General features: G+C 39.0%; 1 protein-coding gene across 1 annotated transcript in view; it reads left to right on the top strand.

Moving 5' to 3' along the window:
* Positions 1–16,882, top strand: part of PKP2 (plakophilin 2) — a 44,446-nt gene that overhangs the window by 13,002 nt on the left and 14,562 nt on the right. The window contains exons 4-6 of the mRNA XM_071551166.1: positions 4,718–4,856; positions 7,704–7,911; positions 12,940–13,117. Of these exons, the coding sequence (XP_071407267.1) occupies positions 4,718–4,856; positions 7,704–7,911; positions 12,940–13,117 (525 nt within the window). The remainder of the gene's footprint in view (positions 1–4,717; positions 4,857–7,703; positions 7,912–12,939; positions 13,118–16,882) is intronic.

The raw sequence follows: 16,882 nt of genomic DNA on the forward strand, positions 1-16,882 counted from the left end.
CTGTAATAATGTGTATGATATCCATATACATTCTTATTGTTTTCAACACCTGTATTACACGTTTAATAAATCCTCTTGTGAGTCTCACCACTAAAAGGACTGGAAGCAGAAGTCCTGTTTAGTTTGTAGTACGTTCTGGTTCATCCATATCTAAATACCACACAATTTAATGTAGAATTAACTACTTAAACCACACCAAACAATATTTTGCTGCGGAATATGCACCACTGTCTAGTCAGAGGTATTTCACTGAAGTCCATCATCCCACCAGTAGTGCGGTAGTTTCTTCTTACAAGGTTTGTCAGTTAAAGAAGTTTGTAGACACTTTCAGATTTCTAGTCATTTCCCATTCGGTTTGATTTTAAGGCTGCATTATCTGACATACTGCTTCCTTACCTGTTGCTCCCTTAGTAATGTAAAGGGAAAAAAAAATATGGCTTTCTTCAGAGTAATTTGATTTTTCCTGAAATTTATACTTTTTTATGCAGATCACAATTTAGGCCTTTCCAAGGTGAATTAAGAAAATGTAAAATAGTTCTGCATGGTTAAAGAGAAGTAGTGGACTAACTTTGTACAGCATTTAGAATTTATATAAAAGTATTTTCAAACTTTCTGTAAAAAAATTAGCTCATGCTATGATAGCAAAGCAGAGTATACAGATGTTATCTCTATATCTTCTAGTAAAGTGATTCAGTTAAAAGCGTCCTCTTGATGAAGAGCTTAGGAAAGAGATTTAATCTGAAGCTGTCTGAGAAACAGCCGCTGGCAGAATCTGGCCCCGAAATGTGCTGAGAGCTGTCACAAAATGATTATGTATGTGCATATCCCAGAAATGTTATATTCTAGCAATTAAGGTGAAGTCAGAACTTGTCAAATCATTGTTCTTTTTAACAACCATTGCCTGGCTGTCTGGTGTCATGACATGCCAATCAGCCACACAGTTTGCCTGTAAATATTTTGAGGGTGGGATAGAATCATTGCATCAAATTCTATTTTGTCAAGTTAGGGTGCTGCTGCTTTATGAATACCATTGAGGGTCAGTGCATCCTTTATTGCTGTCAGATAAAACATTAGGGAATGTTATTTTTATCCAATGATGAACAATCCTGGTATAGCAGTGTACAACAGGAGAGAAATATTTTTGCCTGCTGCAGGGAGGAATTTCACCCATGAAGGGGTAACTCCAGTGAGCAGTGAGCTGCAGTCAGTCTCAATGCAGACCTGCAACCCCCAGCACTTAGAAATGTAGTTTCTGGCTTTCCATGTGTTCATCTCAGCCTGGCAGTCACTGCTGATGGATCGTAACTACTCTGGAACACCCTTGGCATCCTGAGGTTAAGTCTCCACATAGGTTTGCTACTGTCCCACAAGGGTTCAGCTCATGCAGGAATTTTCACCTTGGAAGGCACGTGGTTATAGTTCTTCTCAGCTGTTAGTCAGTGAAATGACTCACAATTTAATATATTGGAGATGTCTGTTGCTCACAGAAGGTGACTGAATTTGGTTAAAGGGCTCCAAAATTATTGCAGTGACTCTCAGTCAGGTAGACATTCCCATGTGTGCATTTGTACATGTGATCACGTAATATGGTCACAAAATCTTAGTTGATTTAAGAAATGTGACTAAAACCCAAGGTTGAAAAGCCTGCTTTTCTCTTCACTACAGAGAGTAAGAAGAAAAAATATGATCTGGCTTTTTTTCATCACTTGTTCTTTGAGATCTTTCAGTAGGTTTCTGATCAGTTCATCTGATTTACAAGTTAGAGTAGCTTAGTAGCTACTTTGTTTAATATCTGGCCTGAAGTAAACTCCGAAAATCTGGGAGCTGTAAGCATTGCCAGACCAGAGCACGGGGCACTGGGGCACCAACCAAAGTTCTGTCTAATTTCACTTTGATTTCTCTTCTCCATTAACATCCTCAACACACTGTCCCCTTCATTTCATCTTTCTCCTGCACAAGCATTCTCAGCACCTGTCATCATCATCATGGCTAGGCTTCGCGAACGAAGATTTGAGAAGGGCACTACCCACGCTTGCTGCAAGCGTGCTGGTGGCTAAAAAGACCGACACGGGATAGGCAGGTCCGGTCACAAAAGGCACAGCAGAATGTCTCCCTAGGTGATATTGACAAGGAACGGTTCTTTCTGCGTTGTCTTTTCTCCTCAAGACTGACTCTCCGTGCATTCTCAAAGGAAGCAGCAGCGTCGTGAATGGTGTGTCTCCATGAATCCCAATTGGAGGCCAGAGTGGACCATTGGTGGCAGTCAATATGGCCAAGGCTGAGGTGTTGTTTCAGGGAGTCCTTGTATCTCTTCTTCGGGGCTCCTCTCTTGCGGCAGCCGGTGGCGAGTTCACCATAGAGCACAATCTTCGGAAGGCAGTGATCCTCCATCCTGGAGACGTGCCCTGCCCAGCGCAGCTGCGTTCTCATCAGCATGGCCTCAATACTGCTGACCCCTGCCTGTTCAAGAACAGACACATTGGTCACGTGATCAGACCAGTGGATGTTTAGGATTGAACGGAGGCAGCGCTGATGGAAGCGTTCGAGAAGCCGCAGGTGGTGGCGGTAGATGACCCGGGATTCAGACCCATATAAAAGAGTAGACAGTACAATGGCTCTGTAGACACTAATCTTTGTACTTTTCTTCAGGTGTTTATTGGACCAGACTCTTTTATGGAGTTTTCCAAAGGCTCTGTATGCCTTTGCTAGCCTGTTGTCTATCTCTTTGTCAATCTTACCGTCTGAGGAAACGATACTTCCCAGATAGGTGAACTGCTGGACTGACTTAAGCTCTGAATTGCCTATGGTGATGTGAGGATGATGGAAGACTTCTTGAGGTGCAGGTTGGTAGAGAACTTCCATCTTCTTCAGGCTGACTTCCAGCCCAAAAAGCTCAGCAGCCTCTGCAAAGCTCAGCACCTGTAGATATAGCATATTTGCTCAAAACACTAACTCAGAGGAGAGGACAAGAAATAACATGATTTATACCAAGCAATAATGATTTATACCAAAAAGAAATACAAAGGCAGGTGGAAACCTCAGGGTATGGGAGTATAATTTCATTTGCAACAGGTGCATCAAAATTCTGCATTTCTTTACTGTTCATACAGCCATACTAATTGTCTTTTGCCTTGGCAAAACCGAGCAGCAGATGTTGTTTTACAGTGTACCTGCAGGAAAAATCCAGTAAAATCTGTTTTTGTCTCAGAGCTTATGAGTACATCATAAATATTTCAGGGGAAAGAGCTGGATTTCAGTGCATTTATAGCAAGGTTCCCTGTGAGAAATCTGCCTGATTTCTGCCTGGTTTGTTTGTGTTGCTCCCCTGTAGCCCATTCTGGGTAAGCCTGGAATTCTAGGCTCTTTCACTCCTGCAGGTCCACTATGGAGCCAGTCTCAGAGCTGAAGAACTGAGTGACACCTAGTACAGTCAACAAACACACAGTTTAGAAATGTTTCTCTTCTCAGTATCAAAACTTCTTATATTTCACTTTCCTGAACATTGTCTATTATTTAATATTCCTCCTCAGTTAACTGGAAAAAAAATTAACTTTTCAATTAAGCCAATTTGTTTCCCAGGTATTTTTATTTTAACATAATTTTATTTTAACATAAAAGGTAATGGTGTTAATATTTCTAACTTTAGGTTCATTTACTGAGATGGTTATCAAGTAAATCGTTCTGATTCTGGTAGCTCTGAAGTAGGGATTTATTGCCAATGACAACTTGTGTCCCTGTGGTTTGCAGACTGCCCTCTCATTCCTTCCTAGGCAGCAAAGGATCTGATACTACAAAACTGTCTGGTTTAAAAAAGAGCTCTCATGTTCTTTTTCACTTCCCCACACACACCTTTTTTTTTTTTTTCTCTAGGTGGAACATATTTGAAACAAAAAGTAAATAAAAAGTCTGGGGAGCATAACCACCTGGCCCAGATCTAATGCACCTGAATGTGCCATGAATTGTTTTATGTTCCAGTTACTGGGGAAAAAAAATGTGTCTGGCAGCCACTTTTTCCATTTTTTTATGTGGTTGTCTAACGCAATCATCATTTAAGCAAACATGCTGGAAGTTGGGAGGAAAATAGCCACACATTATTAATCCTACCATAGTCAGTGTAAATACTCAGTTTAATGAGTGCTATTTTTATTCTGTTCCACTTGAAATAAAGGCTTTGTCCATTTATTTCAAACTAGAACAACTTCTATGGTTTGAAATATGCAGTCCTGCATATATGTAGTCTGGGAACTAAGAAACTGATGAAAGGCATGAACACAAATGTAAAAAAGCAAATATCACATTACTGAGGACAACATCAAGGTGTCTTCATGATCACTAATAGCACTCTACTTTGGTTATAACCTTCTGTGGATCTTCATGCAATTCCTTCATCTTTCCTTCCACATCCTGTCCTTCATCCAATGATGAAAGAATGAAAACTGATAAAGACATCCGCTGATGTTTCTATTTTGTTCTTATAATTTGAAGCATGACTTGCTTTCTCCAGAACTCCTCATTATTGCCACACTTCCATTTATGTTTTTCTCTTCCCCAGAATATTAGTATCTCTTAAAGCTTTTATAATATTTTCTGCTAATGGAAAGAAAAAGAAATTCTGAGAAAATCTAAAGTTACTTGAAAAATACAAAATTGGTATTACAACAAAGATAATTTTTCTGCAGTCTTGCCTCATTCTTTTTCCTCTGTCTATACTTTGAAGGAGCCCTGAAGTGGAGATGACACTGGAGCGTGCAGTGAACATACTGAAGAGTGAAAATACACAGTCCACACCCAGAATTCTTGCTGCAGTGACTTTCATACAGCATGAGTGCTTCCAGAAAGCAGATGCCAGAAGAAAAGTAAGTAATTATTTTTTATCCTAGTTACAGTCAGGTAGAGAAAATAACTTCCTCTACTGTATGGCACTGTATCAACATGAAGTGAAAAAATGCATTCCAAGAAACATTGTAGGATACTAATGTTAAATATTTTCTCTAAAATATACTGATGCTTTTTGCTGCAGATTCTTTTAAATTCATGAAATGGGACTGATCTATGCTGACAAAAATTTGGGCTTTAGCATTTTGTGATAGGAGACATAGAAATGTAAGGTCAAAATTCACCCAAACTACCTGTAATTACGGATGTTTATGACCAAGCTCTAAATTATCCCACAGATTAGGGTTCTACCATCTGCTGTAGGCAGTCAGGGAGTTTTACTACCTGTACCAGTTATTTCTGGTCTAACTTTTGCAAATTGAGTTGATTAGTTTCTGCCCTGTCTGAGTGGTTTTTCGTAAGTGTTAAGGCTGTAAAATGTATACTCACTTAGTTTGCTCTTTTTCAGGCCAAAAACATAGTTCTTTCAGCCTTTATAAATGGTAGTCTGAACTTCTTGTCAATATAATTGCTCCTGTCTCTCATTTTTGACTGGCATGCTTTCACCCTTGGTATAGAAATACCCCAGAAAAGAAAACTCTGGGAGTAGCATACAAATTTACCCAATTTTCAGGGTTCAATAGGAGTGCATGAATGTGTTAATACAGTGTATACATCAGCCAAAATGTTAAGGACTCACTCAAATGTAGTAATACATTGTTTAGAATAACTAAATTTTTTAAGTCTCTTATAAGATTTTTGAAAGCACATATTAAAAATAGTCTCCCTTTTCTTTAAATTTCACTATTCAATACAAATATGTCTCTCTTGCTGAACAGGTCTGTACATTAATGTGTAAGGTGATTGTTTATTTAGGTTATTGAAAAACAGTATTGCACCTGCTATGGTTTGCAATATGCTCAGTATCATTCACATGTAATCTAGGCCTTACCTCTATATTCATGTATGTGCAGTCCAGTTCAATGGCAGCCAAACATCACTCAGTCCTTTTTAACTTGCTTTGCAGCATGTCAAAGTCTTTTTTGGAAGAAAACACCAGCACAAGTAATGTCCTTAATTTCAGACCGAGGACAGAACTTCAGAACTAAATGTTTGAAGGGGGTTTATTACACAGTCCTCTCTCAGGCAGCTTCCCAGAAAAACAAGTGGATGAGTAAAAGTGTTCTAATTTAAGCAGTCAGCCTGAAGTCTTCTTCTGTTTTCCTGTCTACCCCTTATATCCTAGCTGATCTTTTCTGTTTGGTGCCTGTCAGAGTTGTTCATATTGGCATTTTTTGTGTTCCCCTTTTAGCCTTTCAGCCTTTGTCTTATGGTGCTTTGTTCCCTGGTACTTGATAGTTTGTGGGTCTAATGGCTTCTCTCTTTCTTGTGAACTTGTGGTCTTATAGTATTTTGGTGAATTCTGTCTACCAATGAAAATTTGGGAGGACCAACCAATAGCTTTTGCAAATTAGGTTAAAATAGCACCACTTCTTTTATGAGAGCTATAAATGAAGTAAAATTACCAAGAGAAAGTCTGCATAAATGTTTTGGTTTTTAAAAAAAAAACCCAGCCAACTACATTATCAGTGTCAAAAGGGCTGATCTACTATAATAAAATAGGTTGATGTGCCTTCAGCATGCTCTGTGCTCATTGCCCTCAAGATACATATTTCTGTATATCAGTCTGCTAGCATTGAGATGATTGCTGAATGATTGCAAAGGGAATCAGGTCAGCAGTGCAGTAGCAAGAAACTGTGGCCTTTGTACAGCTGAATCAGAGGAAAGACTGGCAGGCTGTGTAGTTTGCTACATGAAGGGCAAAAGGCTTTGTTACATTCCATTTATTCGTATTGCAAACACCTGCCAATTGTATTGAATTCTTTTTATCATTAAACTCTCAACCGCTCTAAACAGTTGTATCAGATTTCTAAGTCTTTCATGTGCTGTTGATTCTACACAAGGGTGAGTTTGTCCACAAAACCATATGGCATATTGAGATGCTGGAGGAAGCCATCCTCAATTGTACATGAATGTCAGGTACTTTTCATAGTAAACTCATTCCTAAATGAGCCAGGGCTTGCTTATGTCACATCACAGCTCTAACGGGATTCCTCATTTGCCCCCACATAGAGAACTTGGAAACTATTGCTCCAAACAGCTGTTGTAAAATAATGTCTTCTAAAGTCTTAATTTGGGATCAAAACCTCATTTCTAAAGAATTAGACACTGAAAAGTACTTGTTAAATGTGAGTGGTTCAGCAGATAGCTGGCTTACAATGTTTAATGATCTACATTTTAAAGTTTACCAGTTTGCTATTTTTTCTCAGTATGTTACAGATAAGAAGTACTAAGGATAATGTGCTCTTATTTGAGACACAGTCACTTATTTGATGCATGCACAGAAATTAATAGAGAAAAAATACTGTCTCTCCGTCAGGCTGCCTGCTGAGAAAAAAAAACCCTGAATTTAGCTCTTCAGGCATATTTTACAGTTTGTTCAGAAATAAATCTCAGATACCCATTTCACCAACATAGAAGCTAAAATACAGAGTGATTAAATGTCTTGTCAGAGAGTGCAAATCTACAGCAAAGGTGGAAGAGATTTAGTTTAATTCTTTTACATCCATTATCAAAATATGATGCCTCTCTTAATTTTAATTATTAGTCATATGAAAGCCCAGAAGTTAGCAGTCATGTGCAAATGATTAATGATTTGTGCCTCAAGTCTTTCAAACAGGAGCAAATGAAAGAAGAGGAGGGGCCAGGGAAGAGTGGAGTTTGTTTTTTACAGGATCTAACTGTTCTCTGCTATGTTTTTCTCACAGGTTTTCTCACTTGGTGGTATCCCCAAACTTTTACAGCTTCTTGAGGTTCAGAATGAGGACATTCAGCGAGCAGCATGTGGTGCTCTGAGAAACTTGGTATTTGAGGACAATGACAACAAACTGGAAGTGTCAGAGCGGAGAGGGATCCCACTCTTGCTCCGCCTACTCCGACACACCCGGGATGTAGAAACTAAGAAACAAATCACAGGTAGTGTTTTCTGTGCAATCAAGCATGAAGTATTTTAAGTAATGCACAAGCTTTCCGGGAGAGGTACATGATTGTTTACTTAAGCCTATTTAGTGACTAAATACAACAACTTTGTCACCTATTCTAAGCAATTCCCTTAGGGTAAAATTCCAAGGTCCTTATTCGAGTCCGGTCTTTCAGTCAATAAGAAAAGATTAGGAACTGCAACTTCCCCTCTTAAAGCTTCTTCAACAATTACATGAATCTGCTTGCAGGAAGCTTAAAGTCCAGATATTCTAGAAAATAAAGTGAGGCTCCCTGGAGGTGCCTGGAATTGTAACTACTGCCTGCTACTTCTGCAGCAGCTCAACCTTCGTTTTTTGACTCTCTGCTGACAGCACCTACTGGGAGTTCCTTGTTGATCACAGTCATGCAGAACCGCCAGGTGCCATGGGTAGAAAGTGGTTGTCGTGTTCCCCACAAACTACAGCCCCAAATTTCTGCTCTCAGCTCTCTCACTCCTAGCTATCTACACTCGAGTCTGTCTTCTTGGATCTGTGACAAGCAGAAAGCTCTGCCACAGCAACAGCATGTTTCTCTTTTGTGTACAGGGGAGAGAATTCCTCCCAGGCAGGCATTTGCAAAGATTACACAGCACCAGCAATAGAGTGACTGACATTTTGGATTCTGTCTTTGCAGGGCTCATGTTCTCATCCTTTTATTTCCAATGATCTCAAGGAAGAACTGTTAATTAGTAGGGCCCGTTGCAAATTTGAAGGAAGAGCCCTTTGGATCAGAAACCCCATATTACACCTCTTGTTGTGCTTCAATGTAGCAGAATGGATGGTGGGAGGAAAAGCCCAGCATTCCTCTCAAAGAAACCTATGGTTGCTGCCTTGCTGATTTTGGAACAGCCAGTTAAGTGCCCACGGCCTCATCCCTGCAGTCCTGTGTGACCATATAGTGTCTCTTGGAATTCAACTGCTTGTGACCCATGTTCATTCTAGTTAGCATGCAAAGGAAGAACAGGCTTATATTTTATAAATGGAAGACATTATGAATAAATGAATAGGGATTTATTTCAAGTGATCTTTAAAGATACCAAGAACAAAGCAATTAAGGAAGAAGTGTTTGAAAAAATACAGAAGGTGTCAAGCAGCCCTGCCTTGAAGCAAGGACGTGTCCAGACCTTCTGTAATGCTGCATTCTTTTAAGTGTTTGAAATACTCTGCTCCCTAAGCTGGAGAACAAAGCTTTGTATTGTTGGTTCTTTTGGCTCAGTTCTACAACTCTGCAGCATTAAAATGCTTTAAAGTTTTCCATGCTCATCAGTTGCAGAATTCGGTCACTTAGTAACTTATTGTGTTATCTCTCTGTGCTATTACAAACCAGCAGTGAAAATGGTGGTGCATGGCCAGAAAGCCAAAGCTCCTTCCATGCTAGCAATTTCATCATTTCTGACAAAACTGTTGACTCTGCAGGACAGCTCAGATAGATATTGTGAGTATTACTGTCTTCCCCTTCACCAGTGTGGAAATGGATGAAGTTGCATCTTTGTTCTACAATTACTCCTGTCATTGAACATGAATGTTTACTTACAAAACAAAGAAGACACCGAGAAAATATTTAAGCAGGATCAAGCAGGATGACATAGCTTGTGTAAAGCAAAATATTATGATATGGTTTCATGACTATCTGTTTCCAAGGATGGCTTTAAAAATATGCTGAGAGAAGTGTTTCTTGCTTTGTTCAAGACCAAATGTACAATCAGGAGGAAGTACACCAGGTCCCTTAGCACTAGGGCATACTTTTTGCCATCACTTGAACAATGCTTCCAGCTCCCTAAGAAGATACAAGGAGCCTACAGGGCAAAGGACAGTCTGGATGAATGAATTTCTATGAGAATGTTAACTTTCTTTCCTGGGCTAGCAAGAAATGGGCTGTAGACAGGAGACGGACACTGTTACATATATCCTAACTTAGGTTAGTGCTTCTAGATGATCTTGGCATGTTCAGTGATATCTAGGAATTACTGGAATTGCTGTCTTGTCAGATTGACCCACATAGTCCGTGAAGGGCTGCAACACAAATCTTTTCCAAGGATAATGCAAACCTTTGATTGCCTTTCTACCAAAAAGGTTAAATTCTACTGAACGACAGTTTCCTTGTCTGTCTGTCGGCTCACCAACAAGTTTTGTTTCTCCTCTTTCATTTCCTTTGACTTCCAGCAGGACTAGTGGAATATCACAGCTATGCATGCAATCTCTCTGCAGTGTTGTAACACTTCCAGGAGAAGGTTAATGATTTGAAAGTTAAGATTTGGCCTTCCACCCAGTCAGCACAAGAAGTCCTTTTGTCTTTCCACATCATACATGTTACTTTCCTACTTTGACTGTAAATTAGGGATATGAGCTTTAGCTGAATGTCTTTCCACATAAGACATTAGTAAAATTAGCTTGGTGCCTGATAATACCACATTGAACTGTGGTAAAAGACTCCTGGCCAAGGATCGAAAGCATGCAATGGTCATTAATAAAGATGCCTAAGATCAGCAAGGGAAGATTTCTATTTCCGCTGGTGTGTAGGAAGCGTGGAACCAAAGCGTGGAACGAAAAATATACAAAGATAAGGAATTTGTTGGAAAGTTGAAACTCTGAGAGACAGGAGTTTCTTCATGCTGTACTTCATTACCTGTCAGAAATACAGTACTTGTGCACATGAGATAAGTCAATCTTGGCCTTAGAAGCTTATCTTTAAGGTCCCTGGGTTACTAGTACTGGCAGTGATAATACAGACAAGTGCTTCCCTAACATTAAGCCATATTATATCATATGTTCTCAAAGAACACTTTTCTCTATTTTCTTTAAGATATAGGCTGAGGAACACAGACTGAGCACATGCAGTGTGCCTGGTATGGTCCTATGAAAAGACTGAAAGCAATCAAAGTGTGTGGAGATAAATGCTGGTTGCAGCAAGTGCTGTGTCCTGCCTCACAGTCTGAGTGTCCCAGGAGAACACAAAAAAAGCACCAAACCACCACCCACACCAAAGTTTCTGTGTGGTTATGACAGTGGTTCAAAAGCTGCTCTGGACCAGTTTAGCTAACGCCCCTGTGCAGAAAATAGCTGTGTAGTTTCTCTGCAATTTCTGTGCTTAAATGACTTCTTCAAAGGGGAATGAGACCTCCTCAAGATCACATTACTTAATTGTCATGAAGTCATTGATACAAATAAAGGAAATGTAGGCTTTGTCCTTTCTTTGACATATGAGCTACTTAGAAATGTCATGAGAAAGGAATGGAGTTACTCTGAAGTAGTAGGAATGGAATTTTATAGTATTTGGAGAGCATATTGAGGAACAGAAAGTAAAATGCCTGTGGCAGGAAAAAAAAAAAGGCAACAAAAAATACTAGCTTTTGAAGGTAAGCCAGATGAGCCTCCAAGGAGTGGCTAACCTCTTGATCTTGTTATCATGGAGCAATATAAAATGAAAGAAAATTTTTCCTGAAGGAATGATTGCAGCACAGGCAGAAGTGTCATTAAAAGAAATATTAATTTAAAAGCAGACCCCATCCATTTTTCTAAATAACCATCTATGGAAAAACTGTGCTCCTATGAGTACATTATAACATAGGTGCAAGGAAAGAGTCCACTACTACAGACATTTTCTAATGTGAACAAATTCATCCACACCCAGAATGCCACTGAGAGAATCCTTCTCAGCCCAGGGAGACAGTGCCTGTGGGTAAAGGTAGGATTTTTGTTGGAAATTTTACAGCATAAACAACATCTCAAATTCTGTTCCAACAATTCTATTGTAGGTATCCATCTGTAGTTAAAAAGGCATTTGTTCTTTTTTAAATTATATTCTGTTCTTGTGTCCTTCCTTGCATTAATGTCATTTTGTCTTAACCTGCTTACCTTATCAATGCTCTTTGGACTGCTTGTCTGTTTTCATGTAAGCCTTATTTTCTAACAGGAAAGTACAAGTTTCCTTTTATGCCCTAATTCAGAGGTTGAAGAGCTGATCCTGAAAGAAGGAATGGGCTGCTTTTGGCTGGCTTTTGATTTGATTTTATTATTTCTCACAATACCTGAAATTAAATTTAAAGTGTAAGGAGTTATTAAAGAAGTGGGTTTTGTTGTGAATTGATGAAGGGAACATTCATTAACACTCTGCCAGTGTGTAGAAGAGGAGGTCTGTGAAACTTAGAGCAGCAAGCTGGGGAAACAATGAATGTCTTTGTAGTGAAAAGCAGAAATACATATTGTTTTCCAGGGTAAGAGTACTTTAAAAAGAATTGTCACCTGTTGGAATAGAACATAAGCAAACCTAGGAAGTTATACAAGACTATATTTAAGATTTTTTTTTAAGATTGTGAGTAGAAAATTTTGTAGCTTTACTTAATGATTTGCTTAGTGACTAATATCTGCACAGTAACAGCCAACCAGTGTTTAACAGCTTTCCCTCTTATAAGAAATTTTGCTTTTAATTGCTACAGAAGCTAGATAATGGGCATCTCTTCTCTTCCAGCAGATTTCCTGTAAATTCACTCTCTGTACTTCCCATCAATCCCCCTTTTGCATGCAAGTTTATTCTCCCACTCATTGGCCTTTACTTGGTACTTTGAAGTGCAACTAGTCTTGCCAGGCATCCAGAATGGATGAATTCCTCCCTGAAACTGTGGAGGATGATCACTGACATTGGCGTTGTTAGCTGTGTTTAACTTGTGCTACTTGGGTAATGGAGAAGATGATTGCTGTAGATGAGCAATGCAGAGCCATGGAAAACTGCACTTTTTGATTGGGCATTAGACCACCTATGTAGAGATTTTACTTTAATTACATGGATAATTGTGGCCCCCTTTTTGGCCCATTTCCCTTCCTCTGATCAGGGCTAGGGAACACTTATCAACCCCTTCTGCCCTTCTTCAACATATTGAGTGTCAGGCAGGCTCCTTCACTCTTTAACTTCAAGGACTTTGAGATTAAATGTTTCAAACTCTAATGGAGTCTTTTTGCCAGTCTGATTTTATTTTGGATATTACAGGTTTGTTGTGGAATTTGTCCTCCAATGACCAGCTGAAGCACCTGTTGATGAGAGAAGCCCTGCAGACGCTGACCGACACTGTTCTCATCCCTTACTCTGGCTGGCCAGATCGAGATTACCCAAAGTCAAGTGTTTTACCTGACCCTGATATCTTCTACAATGCCACAGGATGCTTGAGGTGAGCACTCAGTCTACAACTACCCAAAGTAAATAGTGGTGATGAAACAGGCTTGCACATTTGTTTTCTTTCTTGTTTTGACTTTTGAGGCCCTTTTCTGTTGTATAGCCCTGTAAGTGCCATTTGGACTTCTGAGAAACTAACGAATTATTAGTTCTGATGTCATAGATCTTTGGTGGGACAACTGAAGTGCCTGTGTATCTGAAATTTTCTTTCAAGGGACTGAGCAAGTCTTCCTCATCTACAGCAATATTGGGTAATAATGGAGCCACAGTGGTTTTTGACAGTGTTTCTGCTGAGTACGTTCTGCTCAGCTGCTGCAGTACCTGCTGTGTGCTACCAGCTTTACCAGGCATGGGAGCAGTCCTTTGAGTAGTGAGCAGAACATGCTCAGTGGTGGCTAAGTCACTCTTTTGGTTTACTCTGCATATAAACCATAACTAATAGTTACATTCAGTAGCATCTCCAAGGACCCTTTGGATAAATGCACAGCATTAATCTCAAGCCATAATCACTTTTCCTCTAAACAGGCGACTTGGAAAAGGGTCATAGTACCTACAAGCACATAAAACTCTTCAGTTTTCAGCTGCTGCCAAAGATGTTTACTTTGACATACCATAATCTGTACCTAAACTATCAAGAAAATTATTTAACTGAAATTAAGGAAAAGCCATTTGATAAACCAGGGTAAGCCCCATGCAACCTTTTGCATGAGTTCAAGCAAATTGCAGCCATGGAGGGCATGAATAGATTTACAGCTGTGTATTTACTACTGCAGTCAGCTAATAGGCTTATGAACACAGTAGCAGTTACTACAGAGAAACAAGAAAGGCCTCAGTGAACACACCCCTAAATGGCTGAAGGATAAAAATCACATCTTCAATAAAAACACCTTTAAAAATAACAGTCTATAGAACTGGTGCCCTTTATGTTTGTGAGTTCAAAGCCATTACATGTTAAGTAAGTACACTCTTGAGTATCAGAGATGCATGTCTTTAGTTCACACATTCATAAATGCTTGAAAGGACAGTTTAAACTGATTAAGAAGTAAAGTACAAGTGCAAAGGCACGGCTTGAGTTTTACAGCCCTCTAGTAGAATACATGGAATTAAATTTGAAATTTAGAGGCTGGGAGCTGCCCAGTTTTGCCTCACACATACCTGCTATCCTAACATGTCCTATAACATAGTAGTTGTATGTAGTTGTATGCATATGGCTTTAATTTTTACTGCGTAAACAGTTCTGTATCTGACTCATGTGGTTTCATAAGACAAATGTATTGTTAGCAATACAAAATACTCAATAGTAAGGCACCTTTTTCTGCAGGAACTTCTGTCAGCTGACTAACTACTAATTAAATTCATCTCTAAATAATAATTAACTTTTATTTACTCGATGGCTTAACCACCCATAATAAAATCTCTCTAAGTAACACTAATGAGTTTAGGAAATGAAGAGATTGTCTTCTTTTCATATTTCTTAGCCCGTTTATACAAAAACCAGTCTGGCTGCTCCTCTCTTGCATTTGGACTCTGGAACTGTCTCTTCCCAATGAGCCAACCGATGCAGGCAAAGAATCATTCTCAGGTTTAGCTTGGTATTACTTTATCTGACATTGTTTCAGCAGCTTGATGCCCATTGTGATGTGACAAATAAGGCATAACAGTAGCTGAGTTCTTTTAAATTGAAGTAGGTTCTGGATTTACCTTACTCTGTAGAGAAAGTCAGTGCTTGGGGCTGCTCCGCAGCTACAGTGAGCTCTACAACCTTAATGAAAAGTCTCTTAAACTGCCCTTATCAAGGTGCTCAAGGATACATTACCCATTTTATAAATATGATGTCCATGTTCTAGTCCTCATTTTTTAGAACTTCAGCACTGAAAATTATAATTAGAACAAGAAGCGCTTGAAGATTCCCAGGTAAAGGTGATCTGCAGGATTGCCACGTGCTTTCTAGCACAGAATCATTTTTAATGAGGTTTATTATATTTGTACAGGCCAAATAGCTGAGATTTTTAAGATTAATCAGTTTGCATCTCTTCATTGGAAATGGACACACCTCCCAAATTAGGTCCTTAGAATTATTCCTTATGTATTAATTAAAAATTAATCTCTGCATAAATAAATGCTGAAAACAAGAAAAAGAGCATACCACAAAGTAACAAAACTGCACTGAGGGAATGATATTACTAATGAAGATGTTTAAAGAGTATATATATATTTGCCAGAATATAAATCTGTAATTAGGCTTCCCTTTTGTAATACTAACATGTTTGTTGTGCATGTTGATAAAGTGTATAGCCCGCAGCTTCTATTACAGGGTAAAAATAGTCCTTTGAAGTGCAATACATTATGCATAGTACAGTTCTTAGCTATAGGAGAATGCCAGAACTTATTTTCAAAAATTTGCATCCACCTATTGGCTGAAAGGAACACCCACAGTCCAAATCTAACACTGGCATCTGGTGTGGGCGTATGCACTGTGCCACGCAGTTACCAACTAATAAATCAAAGCTCTCCTCATCTTCCTTGACAAAAGTTCAGGAGAAGTGAATCCACTGTAGCAGATAATATTGCAGATACTTTCAAATACTAGAATGAGTGAATAAGGAGACCAATCCCTGTTCTTCTAACCAGTTATTGCCAGAAGTATTGTGGAATCCTGAATCTCAACTGCCTGTGTCAGTGTTTGTAGTGACTGATAAGGAAGTCTGATGTAAGAAGGATTTGTTCATCCCATTCTCTAGGTCTGTATTTTGTCTTAAAACCATGCCAGAAGCAAAGCTTTACAAAAATTGCAGATCACAAAACTTAGTGTAATGAAAGAAGCTGAGTACACCACAGAATTCAGCACCGGCAGTTAGAATAAGTAATAGTATTGTTCCGTCCTGAAACAAGATAAAAACCACTGTGCCCTGAACGGGCAGAGTAAGCCAAATGAACAGACTTCACTGGTTGCCTGACAATAAGCTGAACAACTAAATTTGGTGTATTACACTATCTACAGGAGCCTTACAGACATTTACAGACAAGTCCCATTGGATTTTAAAGGTAAAGTCACTTTTTCTTGGCCTGAAAGTCCTGCACAAAAATCTTCTGTCTTCAGTTCCAATTCAAATGGGTAAAAATTTTCAGGATACTTTCACATATTCCTTCTATTATTCTGTAAATAAAATATTCCAACAGCATGCAGAATGTATGGTTTGGAACATCATTTATACTCATAAGTGAATCTCTGGCATGACTTCCTTGGATTAAAGGGAAGTCTTAGTAGAAGGCTGTTTGTATTACACTTTGAAAGCTGATAAATGATCTTGTTCCATTTTTAACTTGAAATACCTGTTCCCAAAAGTTCTGCAGTGCTGAAATTCCCCAACTTTCTGTTTAGTCATCACATTTCCTTCTGCAAAACATTTCATTTAAGTGTTGGAGTTCAGGATCGCAACTGCTCTCCTTTTTAATTGGTCTGGAACTGAAGTATCCAATGCCTTCATTTATTCTGGGTTTTCAAAACCTTCTAGACAATTATCTCCAGCAATGCCAACTAACCTCTCTGTTACTGGTTCCCCAACCAGTAAAATAAATCAAATGCTTCCTTTTTCATTATTATTTCTCACACTTTGCCCCAGCTTTTATTTCAGCTTTTTGTCAAAGACACAGTTACCCACAGGGACAGTGTAAAGCTGTATTTGGAGAAAGTAGTATCATTGCACTTCAGACCAGGAGGCTGCATAAACATCATGTTTTATCTGCTCCAGAGAGAAGT

This window comes from Pithys albifrons, chromosome 3, assembly GCF_047495875.1.
Source record: "Pithys albifrons albifrons isolate INPA30051 chromosome 3, PitAlb_v1, whole genome shotgun sequence".
NCBI lineage: Eukaryota > Metazoa > Chordata > Aves > Passeriformes > Thamnophilidae > Pithys > Pithys albifrons.